The 15,609-nt window shown below is 40.4% G+C and overlaps 1 protein-coding gene across 5 annotated transcripts in view; it reads left to right on the top strand.

Moving 5' to 3' along the window:
- Positions 1–15,336, top strand: part of AOPEP (aminopeptidase O (putative)) — a 185,219-nt gene extending 169,883 nt beyond the window's left edge. For 4 of the 5 annotated variants that reach the window (XM_039567085.1, XM_039567081.1, XM_039567084.1 and 1 more), the window contains 3 exons: positions 8,862–8,948; positions 11,520–11,664; positions 14,529–15,336. In XM_039567085.1, the coding sequence (XP_039423019.1) occupies positions 8,862–8,948; positions 11,520–11,660 (228 nt within the window). In that variant the 3' untranslated portion in view covers positions 11,661–11,664; positions 14,529–15,336. Of the gene's footprint in view, positions 1–8,861; positions 8,949–11,519; positions 11,665–14,291 lie in introns of all 5 variants that reach the window. The other variant, XM_039567083.1, reaches the window with a different exon arrangement.
- The last annotated feature ends 273 nt before the right edge of the window (positions 15,337–15,609 follow it).

Genomic DNA, 15,609 nt, shown 5'->3' with positions numbered 1-15,609 from the left:
CCCTTCTGGGGAAGGAAGAAGTAAGAATGGAGAGCAGGCAAGATGGAACAAGCATTGCTTCTGTCACCAGCCAGAAGGCAGCCTTGCTCCTGAGAGCTGGCAGCACCACAGCAAAGCAAAGCTCAGCACACATCTCCAGTGAAAAGGCGGATGGTGACATCTTTTCTGCCATCTTGCTGCAAGCTGTGAATGGTACTGGTGCTCCAGCATTATGAGCAGGTCATACTGAAAATGCAGGGGAAAGGGGAAGTATTTGGTTCCAGTATAAGTAGTGCATCTATGTTTTTAATTAAGGCTTATTTTTTTAAAACCTTTATTTTTCAAATTAAGTGAGTTCACGTGCTTTTTTAAACATTTCCTTACCTTACATGCACTGTGGTATAGGAGCTGCTGTCCCCAGCATGGAGACCATGGCAGCAGAAATGTGCACATGGAGAGAAAAGCCTTCAGGCAACACGGCAGTGTGGTCTCCCAGACAGCGCTGTTGAAGCTGTCACACTGCTTTGGTGCTGGTGGCCTTTTTTTCATCTAACTGTTCTCTAGGTCATTTCCCTATCACTTTGCTGGTCTGCTGTAAAGCTGGAGACCATCCTGTTTTATATCCATCTCCTATTAGACAGGGTAAGGAGGGGCTGGCTGAAGAGCATTGAGTTTACAGAATTAGGTATCCCAACCAAGCCTCTTATTCACAGTGACAGCTTTGACATCAGAAGAGAGGCACAGGCAGTGCCACCTTTGAAAAAGGATTAGACATGGCTTCTTAGTCTCTTGCCTTTTCTGACTTCTTTTAGAATTTTTTTTTCTACCAACACAGCTGTCATTGATCACAGATGGGGCCCACAAAGGGAGAAGAGTGTCTGGTCTGTAACTGGGAGCTCTCTGCTGTGAGCCTGAGGTGGGGGGAAAAAAGGGCATTTGTCTTCTCTGAGCAAGACCTCAGCATTTGCTTCCTTGCCAAGAGTGAATCCTGTCCTGAAGTGCTATCCTTTGGTTACTATGCCTTTCTGATCACAGAGAGCAACAAGGTTGCCTGCTGCTCTGCTTGGGCTTTCTGAAGCAGCATGTTTTGTGATTCCCAGCTTCTGTTTGCTTGGAAAAGAACCTCCATGCCGGCTGTGGGAAAGGTACATGTTTTATTTGCAGGTGGAAGTGGAGTCATGTTTAGTGCCTGTGGAAGCTGATGGGGTTGCTCTTGAGCAAGGCTGTGGTACTATATAAACTTTTTAACATTGTGTTATGTAGAACTGAGTGAATGCTAAAACAGGAGCATGTGGTTGGAGGGGAGGAGAAAGGACGTGAAGGAAATACATGCCCCTAACTCACATTTATTAATGTGAGAAGGTTCAAGCAGGCACCTGTTGCTGCTTGAGGCTCGCACAGCTGTGGGAGCATGCTGCCTGACCCACAGGCACATTAGCACAGGTACAGGTTCAAATGCTGTCTCACAGTTTGCCATTGACAAAGCAACAGAATTTGCCTTTCAAAAGCGTGATTGTACCACACCTTTCTCTTCTGTTACCAAGTACAGGCAGTTGCTGCATGAGCTCTACTCACAGCTCTCATCAGTGCTGTGGAGTGGAGGAAGGAGAGACGGGGCTTGCACGTCCTTCTCCCCTGTTGCCAGCACCCCTCATGGTGTGCAATTTCTTGATCTCTGCAGAAATACAAATCAGAAGAAGTAAAATTAAGGAAGTAGAATATTGCTACCAATATTACCAAAAATTGAAGTCTGATATTCTGCTAAAATTAGCTTTTAAGTGACCTTTTAATGGCCAGTTCATACTCCAGGTTTTAAATTATTTTAGACCTCTGTATAGTCCTCCTCAAAATGACAACTCCAGACAAAGTTTTGATTAGCCAGCCCATTACTGCCTTACTTGAATGACCATGCTTTTTTTTTGCTGGGGTTTCAGTGGGCTGAGATACTCATGCAGTGCTGCACAGCAGGAAAGGGGGTTGTCCAAGGTGGCAGGAATGGCAGGTACAATCTGCCTATACAACCTGGGCTGCTTATGCAGTCAGTGATGCTGAATGCAGAGCATGGTGGAGCTCCATGAGCTCAATCTGCCTCAGGTCCAGCTACTGAACAGTGGTTCATTCCAGTACTCAAAATATAGCTTGAGTAAGGCTACCAAAAGCCATTCTTTAAATCTGAAGTGTTATCATCATTTTGGCCAAAATTAAGGGTTTTGTACTGAGACAGAGCACTGCACTGTGAGAAACAGCATTAAATGAACCTTGATGCCATGAGGGTGTCAGGAAGAAAGGTTGCCTTAAAGATTGCTGCTGCTGTGGTGCTCTGTCTGGCCCTTGGTTTCTTTGGGCTCTGTAGTACTGTCAGAGCAAGCACTACAAGACCTGAGAGAAAACTTAGGCTATGAAAAGTACAGTTCTTGGTCTAAAATAAAACTAATTTAAGCTGATAGACAGCTCCTTTACTTGGTCTCCTGACAAACCCTTGGCGAACACATTAATCACAATTACAGTATCCTTGTAAAAATGATGAATCCATTCTGTTTGCATCCAGTAGGTTTTTGGCTATTGAGTACACTCTACCAGATTGCCAACCAATACTCTGTCAACACAGTTGTAACACAAAAAACTGTTTCATTGCTCCTGATGAGCTGCTTCAGCATCCCTCACTTGGGCAAGTTTCAATGAAATCAAATTCATATTCTAAAGTATGTATTTACCGTGGCATAAAAGACAGGAGTGCCCATTCAAAATTCAGACTATACAGAATGAAAAGTCACTGGTGTATTAAAGAATAACTATTTCAGCTAAGATAGAGGGGGAAAAAAGTCATTAAATGCACTGTAAAATTGGCAATTCTTAAACTGTGATTCTTCCATGCAAACAACTGTAAAACCTGTTTTTTAGTTAAAATATTGTCCTGCAATACTTGTTCCTTAATTACATAGGCAAATTATCTAATATTTGAATCCAATTTATCTGTAGATAGGAAGAGACTGGTGATAAATGCTTTCAGATGGAATGGAGCAGCATTCCGGTGCTCTGGAATGCTTCCTTATTGTTAATTAAAATAAATCTGTAGCATAGCTTGGTTATTTGAAAAAAATTCTCTGTATTTTTTTCTCTATGAATTAGAGTGGAGTCTGACCTCTGAGACTCTTTAATTAACATTTAAGAGTCAAGTTGTTCAAATAATTTTTTCAGTAGAGTCTGAAGCTGTGTTTTGTAAAGATCACAGATGCTTCATACCTTTAATAAAGGTTCCATTTTGTTGGACAATAGCTCTTACTCTATTTCAAATGATCCCATTTTCTAAGATCTTTAAGTATGTTGCTTTTGTTCAGTGATTTAGATTTCTTGTCTCATGGCGCCTTTTAAATTGGATCCAGCTATTAGTAAAATGTACTCATTTTCCCTGAAGCTAGTCTCCCATTCTGCAGACCAAAAGCTTAGTAAAGTCTAACTTTTTTCTCCCTTTAATAAAGGCATGTTTTAAATTACTTGTTTTCTTAATCTTATTGGTAGACCTCAGAAGTAAAAAAATTTTTTTTGGTTGTATGCATATGATTGAGAACATGAGCAAGCTATTTGTACCATATAAAGCTTTCTATAAGGATGTTTGTTTTAGGCTTGTCTGAATGTCCAGGGAGAGGATTCTGCTCCTCTGCTCCTCTCTGGTGTGACCCCACCTGGAGCACTGCAGCTCTGGAGTCCCAGCACAGGAGGGACATGGGCCTGTTGGAGCGAGTCGAGAGGGGGCCACAAAGTTGTTAGAGGGATGGAGCAACTCTGAGAGTTGGACTCAATTATGCTTAAGGGTTCCTTTCAACTCAGCTGTGATTCTGTGATTCCTGTGAGGAAAGGCTGAAGAGTTGGATTTGTTCAGCCTGGAGAAGAGAAAGCTGTGGAGTGACCTAATTGCAGCTATCCTGTACCTGAAGGGAGCCTGTAAGAAAGATGGAGAGGCACTATTTGCAAGAGCATGTAGTGACAGGACAAGGGAGAATGGCTTCAAACTGAAAGAGAGTAGCCTTCAATTAGATATTAGGAAAAATTCTTTACTCTGAAAGAAGTGAACCACTGGAACAGGTTGCCCAGAGAAATTGTGGATGCCCCATCTTTGGAAGTTGCCCTATCCAAGACCAAGGTTGGATGGGGCCTTGAGCAACCTGATCTAGTGGAAGGTGTCCCTGCCAAGGCAGGAATGTTGAAACTACATGATCTTTAAAGACCCTTTCAACACATTCTATGATTCTGTGACTGTGTGGGGCAAGGGAGAATAATAAGGATTAGGCAAAAGAATTTATTACCCAGGTCAGGAAAAATTAGTATCTCTTTAATTTAGGACATGTTCAAAATAGCTTAAAAATGTGGGTTTTTTCAGGTATAAAGTCACTGGGAGCTTTTCTTTTGAAAGTCAAGCCATGTATTTGGTACCTTACATGGCTTTAGTCTGTCAGCTTGAAGCAACATTTCCCAAAAGGTCTTGGCTCAGGTTACTAAAACAAAGGGACTGACTTAGAGCTGGATTATTGGAATGGTTAAGGTTTTTTTCCCCTTAAACAATCTCATGCAGCAGCTTGCATTGTCTGAAAATAGATCAAGCAAAATGTTGATGTCATGGTATCTTCCACTGAGCTGTCAAACTGCAGGTAATTTTTGAGTTGCAAATAATACTGTGCAATACTGTGTATTTTTCTTAAAAATGAAACTGAAAGATATTATGAGACCCCTGGAATTATTTGTGTAAATTGTTGCTCCTGAATTTGGGACTCTGCTATCTGACGGTAGCATCCATTCACAATGTTCCATGTAGGTACTAGTCAATACTTAGATCTCAATGTTGTTGATACTTAGGAAAATTAAATTTTGTACCTGAGACATTGAGTGTCTGTGTCTTCATGCCACTGAACTGTGCCTCAGAAATGCACTACTAATATGAGTAGTGTCTTGCAAAACACACAGTAACAAACTTTGTTTAGCTTAAAAACCTGGTAGTGGAGAGGCCTGCACCATCTCCAAAAGTAGGGTGGGAGGAAAAAACAATTTCCAAGGAATGAGGATCCATCCACAAGGAACCTGAGGTGTTAGTCAGCAGGCCTCCTTCACTCCTCTGCCCCACTTCTCCCTATCCATGGCAGTGCCAGCCATCAGTCCTGGACTTGGGAGGACAGCTCTCAGCCTGGTACTGCAGGCTGAGAAAATAAATTGCATTTCCAACTTCAGCATGTGGGTCCTTGCAGCTGCCAAACCAGTAAGAGTGTGTGTGGGTGGGTGAGCAGTTAAAGGTGTTGCTTCAGATCCAGCAAAGTCCTATGTGCTTTCTGCCAGCAATAACACGATGGATTGCTGTAAATTACTTTTCAGGTTTAGTTTATATTGTTTGTGGTGTAACCAGCCAAAACGGCATATGGTGTGCATCTCTGAACTGTAGAAGAGCACAGAGAAACGTGCAGAGAGAAAACTGTGAGAGGACTAATGAATTCTCATTTTTGCCACTGAGTATTTGCTCCTGGGAGGAAAAGAAAAGCCAAGAAGAGCATACGCAGGATGTGGTATGGTTAGCTCAGTCCTACCACAAGCTGCTTGGTTTTCAAAATTTCCTTTTGAGACTGTTTTGTTAAAAGTGCCTGTTCACATGACTCATTCATTAGGCTGTGAAGCTGTGGGGCCCATTTTGCTCTTGCCTCTCTAAGCATTGGATGAGACGCTGGGAACTGATTTTTCTTTTTTCCACCCTACTCTTATGTGACTAAAATTCTTATGTTTGTGGAATCAGCCTAGGGCTATGGAGTATCATAGAAAAATTACTTCTTTATAGTGCATGTGTCTGAGAAACTGTTTTAGCTGCAGTTTGGGCAACACGGCTGTCTACACACCATATGGTACAGGGGGCAGGAATGTAACCAACATATTTCAGTCCACATTGTGCAGGGCCCCCCCTGCCCCTCTTGCACTCAGAGCCAGCCTTGGTTTCTGTGCTCTGCTTTCTGGGGTCTCGTACAAGTCACAGGGAGCCAGCAGGGCTGACTGAGCTGCTGGTTTCACAGGCCCTTCAGCAGCCATTGGTTCTCCTGCAGTTTGTTCTGCCACAGGAACATTTGGGGCTTTTGGAAGACAGGAGGCAAATGTGTAATCTGAGGATAAGAGGCATGCTGCTACTACCCCAGCTGGCAAAGGGCCAGCATTTCAGAGCTGGGAATGTGCTGGGATTTGTACTCACCCTGGGAAAGAAAGGGAAAAAGGCAAAAGAGAGAAAGAAAAGTGTCTGCTGTCTCAGATCTCACTCAACAAATAAATATTTTTCTTTTTAACTATTTGAATAGATGTTGGTTGCCAAGGACAGAAACCCTAGGGAGGAAGGAACAGTTAAGGTAACAGGCACAGCTTAGTTCCATGTTTTCCAAAGCCACTGAGATTCAGATGATCAATCAGGCCACGATGCAGTGTCAGTTATACATGACTTTAGTATGTGAGGAAGTAAGACCACGTGAATGCCTTCATAGAGAGAACTTCTGTCCTCTCTGTGCAGCTATGATGGTTGCACCAAGAAAGGTGTTTTGGGGGCAAACTGGCTTCTGCACTTCGTAAGCCATGTCCGTACTTCTTGCCAAGAGTACTCAGAGATGTAAGCTCTGAAGTCTTGCGATTCCCCCTTTAGATCAATAAATACTTCAATAACTGGGGAGGAAATAATAGCTCCACCAGGAGGTATGAAGAGAGCCCCATCCCAGAATACTCTATAATCTGCTGTTGAAATATTCTCACTGAAGGCACAGTTTGAGATCTTGAGCAGCCACAGAAGCTGCACTTGGTTGCTTACCTCCTGGGTAAGTGCTGTAACTGCTGGATCATGGGATGTAGAAGAGCAGTGATCACAGGAGGTGACCACAGTCCCTTTCTCCTCCTTATGTTTCTTCTCATTGCCATGAGAATACATAAGGAATTCTGTTTGGACTTTCGTTTGTTTGTTACATATGGAAGAATGTGCAGGGTAAAGTGTATCTACAGTCTTTTAAATGTGTTTATATTCTGTTTGGTTAACTCACCTGACAGATAGGAGAGGTGTATGGTTAAGTTTTGAGCCTCGGTAGTTTCATCCAGGCAAGGAGCTGCTCAGTGCTATGAGAAAACACCCTGTAACAAAGCTGGATTGCCTGGGAAGATTTACTGGAGAAACATTTAGTGTCTCCAGGGAGAAGCAGCAGCTGGGTAGGGTTTTGAAGGTCTACATTATGAATATGGGCATCTACAGCAAAGTGAGTTGAAGCTTGGAAAGCTATTTCTTTCATAAATTTAGCTTTGGTTCCACTAGCAGGAATCCTAATAGCTGCTATTTTGTCAGCAAAAAGAGATAATTGCTGCAAGAGACAGCAATTATCCCTATCATACACAGCACTGTAGCTATTCAGTATCTTGCATGCAGCAAGTGCAAAATCCACTCAGCCCCAAAACCTCGCAGCTTTTTATTTTCGTAAGGTGTGCTCAAACTATTTTATGTAAGGGGTCAGCTGGAAAGGGGTATCAAGTACACAGGACCTGTGGGCATTTATCACTTATTAATTATGCTGATAGGATTAACATCTAATCAAATGTAAGTCTGTGAAATTTTTTCCAGGGCTATAAAGTTGACAGGGATTAGGATGAAAATGAAATTATTTTCAAAACCTTATTTCCAAAAGCAACAGTACACTGAAGTATGCCTTTTTCCCCTTCCTCCCTTTCTGTCTTCAATTCTCAATGTTACCACTACATCTGTCATTCAGAAAAAAGGTTCATATTCAGTTACTTGATATAAGCACAATTTGGACTCAGTTACGCCAACTATTAAAACTGCTAACATTTCACTCTTACTATGAAAGGTGATTTTCATTAGGTGCCCTGTCTTTTTCTTTCTTTTCAGAGAAAAGGCTGAAACAGAAAGATTGGGAGTTATTCCACTTAACTGTTTTCCTTTACTATCAGTGTTGAATTGCTAATGTAATATAAAAGGCTAGGCTGATCACTGCCTGCAATCAGGCAAGCCTTGCTAGAGAGTAAGATGACACTTATGCCACAAGAGTGGCTAAGAACAAGGTCAAAAATGTAAAGACAACAACACAAAGACCTACATGTAATTCATGTTCATACTACATAAATAAAAACATTTTTTCAGTTGTAATTTGCTTGAAAACTTTGTTACAGTGTGTCAATAAGTTTGTGTCAATGTGTATTGGTAGAACACCATGACAACTTTTTAAATGCAGATGAATTTTAAATGCTTAACAATGGGCTTAAAATCTATTACTAGCAAAACTGATTCATTTAACTGAAAGTTCCCTGTTTCATGGGTTGATACCTAACTGTTATCCTTTTGGCATGGATTTAATATTGGTACAGAATTGCATTTAAGCCTTTTTACCACTTGTATGATACACTTACAGAGGGGATATTATAATTTACATTTTGTGGATTTTCCAGACCTTTGCAGTGGTAATTTCTGTTCTCCACCACCCCCCACAGCCCCCTTTTAACAACATGAAAGAAATAACCTCTAGCCTAACTTAAAGGGAAGAAAGTCAAGACTGGAAACAGTGGCAGTGAAGATGCTGCAGATGTGTCCCTGGATCTGGGTTAGTTTACTAGCACAGAATCAGGAGTTTGTCTTTGGGCACCCTGGGTTTCCAGAGCCCAGGCTGAGGTGCACAGAGCTCTGGCTCCTCTGTCCAGCTGACTGACTTGCCAGGCTGCTGGGGGAAAAAACACCAATCTGCCAAAATACAAAACCCCAAAAAAAGACAAAAAAGCCAAACTGGTACGGATATATTATCAACACTCACACAGATAAAATACAGTTTTGGTTTGGTTTGGTTTGGTTTTTTTACCTAATTTTATTTTTCATCCCAAAGGTTCGTCATCGGTGGTGTGAACTTGTCATCAAACACAAATATGAGCCTGGGTATGGAGATGTTGAGAGATTCCTCAGAGAAGATCAGGTAAGTTACGTTTAACTAGCATTTTGAAAACAATCAACTTTTTAACACCCCTAGGCTGAAATTAAAAAAATATTTTAATATATTTTCTTGCTGAAGGTTGTTAAAAACTTGGCTGTGTATTCATTTTTTTCTTCTGTGGTCCCCTAAACATTGTAGTTTAAGGATGCCACCTAGGGTAGGGGTATTCATCCCCACCTAAACATGCTAATCTTCTGTCAAGCATGAAATAGGATAGAATTCCTCCTCTCCTTGCATTTTATGCAAACCAGAGGTAGCAGTGATGCTAGGAAGATGCTTCTCAGCAGGTCCCTCTTGCAGGATGAGGAAGGCAAGTGTGGCTGGGAATATCAGTGCAGGTATGAGGCAAGTGCAAAGCAGTCAGTGCTGTGGTAACCTCGGTTTTGAAGATGACAGCCAGAAGTATTATAGCACAACAGTGTACAGCCAGGGAATGCTAGCCTCTCCATGGGTGGGGACATGCTAAGAGAAGATTGTGAAGGCCTTAAAAGGCTGGACATACATGATTTCCTTACTATGGCCTTTTATTTAGGCCATTGTGAACTTACAGTTCTAATTGAACCTCTGCCTTGTTCTTTTCTATTTCACTTTTATTTATCTTTATTCACTATAGGATGAATTTTAAATATTTGAAACTTATGTAAAAAATAGAAAATGGTGAAGATACGTCAAAATCTAGGCAAGATATTAATGTCTTTACCTTTTATGCTGACAATGAACAAAGCTATTTACAGCCAATGAGGATTCTGTGCTTTCAGGCAACATACCACAATTGAATTGTTGTAGTCTGTCATGCTTTCTTCTAGCTTGGAAGTATACCTCCTATTTATATCTCAGCCAATAAACAGGCCCCAGAGCTCCTGGCAAGCTCTGTATTAAACAAACAGAAAAGACATAAAAGAACATTATTGCATAAGGAGTTATATATATTGTGCATATTTGTATTCTGAGAAAGGATGGAGATAACCACCAGCAGAACTTGGGGGTTCAGAGTTCGGGAAATCCTTGAGCTGATAAAACCATACAGAATTGCATTATGTTTGGAATAGATACGCCAAATAAAGACATTTTCTGCAGTGTAGGGAAATAATTTTTGCAACTTTTTAATGTAATCTTAATTTAATTTACTTCAGCAGTGCATACAGTTAATGGCACAACCAGCTTTTGGTGTGATTACCACTTAAATCGGAGCAGTTGCAGGTCCTTACTGATCATGTAACATGGCTTTTTTTAAAGTCTGGGAAAAAAATGCAAATGGACTATTTAAATCCTTTGAAGTTTTACAAAACACCAGTGTGTTCACTGCATGTTAATGTTTAGGCCTGGGGGAGAATTTTTAAGGCTGGGTAGAGAAGGTAATTCCTATAGCAACAAAATTTCAACATTTAAAAAATTCTCAATGAGAGCAACTGGAGCCCAGCTCCAAGGCCATTTGTGTGGCTGCCAGACCTGGTGCAGCTGCAAACCTTGGAAATCTGAGGTTTTTGTTCTCTTGGTGTCAGAGAGCATGCTTAGGGAATTGGCAAGGAGTCTGGCAGGTGTCTGCCACTCTGAGACTTTTTCCTTTTATTTCAGTCTTTGTTAAACTTTAAATTTCCCTTCTGGCTGAAGGTTTTTTTTTAAGGATTACCAGCCAATGCTAGAAATTGTGAGGAATAGCATTAAAAGTTGTATTTTCTCAATGCTATCCAAAATTTTCCACTCCTTCAAGTGTCCAAACAATAACTATAAAAGTCAGCATGCTAAGCTGCTAATATTTTGTCACAAGCGTAATCCTATTTTGGCAAGTGCGGTTTAACATTTACTGAATTCCTGTAATTAGCTGAAAAAAACCATATCAGCAGAAAAAAAAAGTCTCCAATAAGGTTCCTGTTAAGTTAGCCAGTGCTTTGTTGGCAGTGGTCAAAGGGGCCCAGATCTCCCCACAGGAGCCTCATTACCTTTTTTTATAGCTGCTATGTCCAGAATAAGTAGTTAGGAAAGGCCTGCCTTTGCACCCAACCAGAATTTATGCATGTTAAGCTGTATCTCAGATGTAAAGGGGAGTCAAACACAGACGTGACCATATTCAGTTGATGTTCTGTTACAGAATTGCCAAATTGGAATTTTAGAGTGGTCTGCTTCAGTCTTTGTTCATGGATGTGTGACAATTGGAAAGAAAATGTGTACCCTGTTGAAGGAGGGAGAAGCTTTTTTCTTAAGGGACATTTGGAAAAAATTCAGGTAGTGGGTAAAGGAAAACATGAAAACTTGCAAGGAAAGTGAGGAATGATTTTCTTGTCATGACATCACACAGGTTTCTTATATTAATAATCTGTTCTTACATAGTCAACACAGCATACAGACAACCATCCTTAGGCTAAAGAGAGACAGAGAAAATTAGTTCTGGAAGGGGAGAATAGGCATTAGAGAGTAAATGGTATTTTATGTGTTTTGGATTGTCTGTTTTGTTTCATTTTTAGTTTAAATGAGTACTAGTAGGTCAATGGCAAAAACCCAGATAACTAGTCATTACTGGTGGTAGGATGTTTGTGTGTTATGTTCCTCTTTCAGGCTATGGGTGTGTATCTCTATGGTGAATTAATGGTGAATGAAGATGCAAAACAACAAGAACTTGCACGGAAATGCTTTGCTGCAGCACAAGAACATATGGATGCATCCTCAGCCAAAGTGGTGGCAGAGATGTTATTCTGAAAAGGTGATCTTTCATTTTAATCCTAACACCCTGATTTTGCTTCATATAGAAAGAATATGCAGAGCTCACTAAACGTGGTAAACTTTGGCACACCATACAGCTTGTGGCTAGTTGGGCTGAGAAATAACTCTTGTTACATATCTTGTTGGCTTGTATTTTTTCTTTTTTTTAAGCCCAGCTGCGAGAGCAGTGATTACATACATGTAGGCATAGCTGGAGAACGTGGAGAATGGCTTTGTTGTAATGGACTGTACAAGAGACAACTGTAAGTCCAAATGGCCACAGAAGGCCAGGCTCTGCCTACAGTTGTTTCCCATTCTGTATTCTTCACTCTGCTTACAAAAATTTCAATTGTGCAAGGAGCATTTCTGTTTAATAGAGCTGCATGTTTACTTGACAGGCAGCACAGTCTTTGAAAAGAGTCTGATCCCACAGTGGAAATATGAAACTGTGGACTTGGAAGCAAATATGAGTCGTGAGAACAACCTGATAATGCAAATGTTTTTGTGTTAAGGGTATTGAGGTTCTGAAGTTTGATTGTGAGGCAAGAAAAGTAGCTAGCTTGTTTATGAAATTAAAGGAGAGAAATCACCAGACAAGAACCGAAATTGCAAAAATATTTATGGAATAAAGATTGCTAGAGGCTATAAATTTGCAAAGATACTTTCCACTTCTCAGCCTGAACAGTTGGAGGTAGCCTTACAGTGTCTGCATATGCATGTTTAACACATAACCCATTAAGGTTGGTATGAAAGTTTCTTCCAGTACAGCATACCTCAGATTTTTGGTTAATCATATAACTCATCCAACAGACTGATTGCCTTGGTTGTTCACATAACTTTACAGTTGACTTGTGGTATCAAAATTCAGGCTCTAATTTAGCAGAAACGTTGTCTAATTGGTACCAAGCAAATATCTTAATTTTCTTCTGTTCTAGCAGTATTTGACAGTGAGTTCCATTTGATTTTGTAGTATTTGCTATGTTTGTATGAAATACAGCCAATGACAGATATTATGAAAGCAAGTTTGTTTATGAACAGCCATGTTGTTCTTCTGTATAGACAAGAACTGTGCCTGCCAAGAAAACTTTTTGGGAAAGGTGGATCAGACTGTAGAGTGCCAGGATATCAGTTGCGGGGTAGGAGACACCTTTTAAAACAGTTAGGGCTAAAGAGACTCTTGTGTACTCCCAATTATCAAGGACTCAAGGGAATTTGAGTTATGTTCAACAGTTCTTAATCTGGTAGGTATCTTCAAGTGTCTGAAGGCCAGAAACAATAAAATCAAAATTTCTATAAGTTTCTGATGGTAAGTACCTAGCACAGGAAAATTACATGGTATGCAGGTGTTAGCATTAGTCTAGAATTACCCCTTTGACTTTACAGACAGAAGTGCATGGTGAGCTATAACATAAAATCTAAAAATACTGAGTACAATACTCTGTGTGACTGCACAGCTTTCTTCTAATGTTGCGGCTGTTTGGGTTCCTGGCATGATGATTTGTGACTTAAGATTAAAATCACATTGCCAGGGATTACCACACAGCCATGACCGCAGCTGCTAGCATGAAACTCACCATTAACAGTCTGATGGGTGCACAGCGTGGAATCCTCTCCATCTATCAAACAAACAAACAAAAAATATGAAAAAAAAAAAAAAGAAAGTTAAAAAAAAAGAAAGAAACAAACCCCCAAACCCTCCAAAAAAAGAGGAAAGCAGCAGAGCATCGTGGAAGAACCTCCTCCGAAAGCTATCTCTGCCGAGACGGAGACCTCTCTGGCAAGGTGCAGAGCTTAGCTGATTGGTGAACAGTGATTGTTTTCCTCTTTGTTCACAGTGGCTAAGTTCTGCACCTGAAGAGAAGGGAGAGGAGACTCTGTGCAGGGTAGAGAGCGTTTGCTGGCTGAGATACCTTGCTGCTGAAGGGGCAGATTTGCAATGAATGCATGTGTCCGAGGTTCAGTGTATGGAGGATAAGAGGCAGAGGCAACCTGGAGAGGACCAAAGACTTTTAGTTTTAGTTGAGAATAAACAGTGCTCCTTAAGTTCTCAGTCTGACTGCAAATGTGAGGCATTGCCTACAGTAATTTGGTTACCATGCTTTCCTAAAGGTCAGAGGAAATAATGTTTGTTACTTTAACCTGAAATTGTCAATAAAGCTTTTGTTTTATAGTCTTCTCTTTAATGGATGCTGTCATAATCTCTCTGCAGTTTTAGCTTAGCACTGTGTGTCGTTTGCAGGAAATGGTGGCAGCTCCAGTCGGAAACAACTTACAGCTGCTGCTGTTGTTCCAGGCTGTTGATGGACCCGTCCTCCGGTGCCTACTGAGCTGATATCAGTTCTGATTTTACACACTGGCTCAGTTCAGCAGGAACAGGAGTCGAGCCCTAGAGCAAAAAAAAAGATGTACCTTTCCTAAGAGCCTTTGAGAAATGTTGTTGCTGTTTTCTCTCAAAAAATGAATCAGTGCACATTATGATGTCCTTATGGTAGACACTAAATGGCCTAAGGTGGAAAAACTACCTCAGTACTGTTTAAGAGGACTGTTGGCTAAGGATGAGAAGGTATGTGGGTATGTAGCACATCACACAGTATTGCTCTGGTAACGTGCCTCCAACATTATTTTCAGGGTAACCTGCTAATAACCGAGAGAATGTGCTTCCACCATCGATCCTCCCTGTCTTCTCCAGACCTTGTTGTGGTAGCTCTAGGAAGCTAAAGACATCATTGTTAACTCTGTAACTACAGTTACACTCTACTGGTAACCTAAAAAATAACTCAATTTGGAAATCTGGGGCAATGAAGAATGCACAGAAATACCTGCATTGTAACAGAGTAATAACTTTAAATGCTGTTTCTGTTGCAGGAAAGATCACAGACAACTCTTTTAATAGATCTTCTACTAAACCCCGATGGTACTAGGATTTCATTGACCCAGGACATCAAAGGAAGGATTATGTGACTGCTAAAACAATCAGCTGACAGAAATATTTACCTTTCTGTATTTCTAGAGGCTCACTGTAACTGAGAACACATGCACACAAAACAAACTACACACACACATGTTACTCTGGCTTTAGGTAATTCTTTGATACAAGAAGTTTGGGGTTTATCCTTGCTCTTTGGTAATACAATCATTCTGGTTTGCAGATGCCAAAGATTCTTGATTTGAACAGTTTTATTAATTTGGGCATTCTGAAAATTGATGAAACGGTATTGTGTACTTAAAATTTTGCTTGTAACTTCTATGTCATGTTAAAAAAACCTCAATATAAAATAGCAGGGGCTGGGGTGGGGCTCATGAGATTAGACAGAAGCAGAAATAAACCGTGGAAAGTTACCTGCCGTGATCCTGGTGATGGGATGGGACTTAAGAAAAAACAAAGATCAGCATGCTCTCTCTGTCATGTTTGGGTTAAATTTTACCAGAATGTCAGACCTCCCATTTTATGAAAGCATCTTTCATACCTTTGTGATGCTTCTTTTGCACAGTGATATGTCAACTGTATTTTTTCTTTCCTGATGAGTGAATCTCTACATTTCTAGAAGACATCTTAATTGTTCCTTTCAGAGAGTACAGATTTAAAACACAAAAATCTGTGAATTTATTTCCCTTGTACTCTATTGTTTTATATCAAATCCTCTTGTAAAAATAAATTTTTTTCCCAAGTACATATAGTCTTTCTATTGCACAGTGGTTCAACATTAATTTACAAACTTGGGAAAAAGAATTACTCCATTTCTGCTTTTGCAGCAGGAGAAAAGTACCTGAAAGTTGTTACTTGATAGATGTTAACGAGAAAAAATAAAGGTGGTATTTTTTTTTTAAAGTTCTTATGCTCGGAATATAATATATATACCTGCCTATACACTCTCTTCAGTACAAAGAGTACAGTTCCTTTTCACCTCACCACATTTTCTGACCTCTCCCTATCCAGGCACACAGT

This window comes from Corvus cornix, chromosome Z, assembly GCF_000738735.6.
Source record: "Corvus cornix cornix isolate S_Up_H32 chromosome Z, ASM73873v5, whole genome shotgun sequence".
NCBI lineage: Eukaryota > Metazoa > Chordata > Aves > Passeriformes > Corvidae > Corvus > Corvus cornix.
The sequence above is the reverse complement of the archived record's forward strand: the minus strand, read 5'-3'. Positions and strand labels throughout refer to the sequence as shown.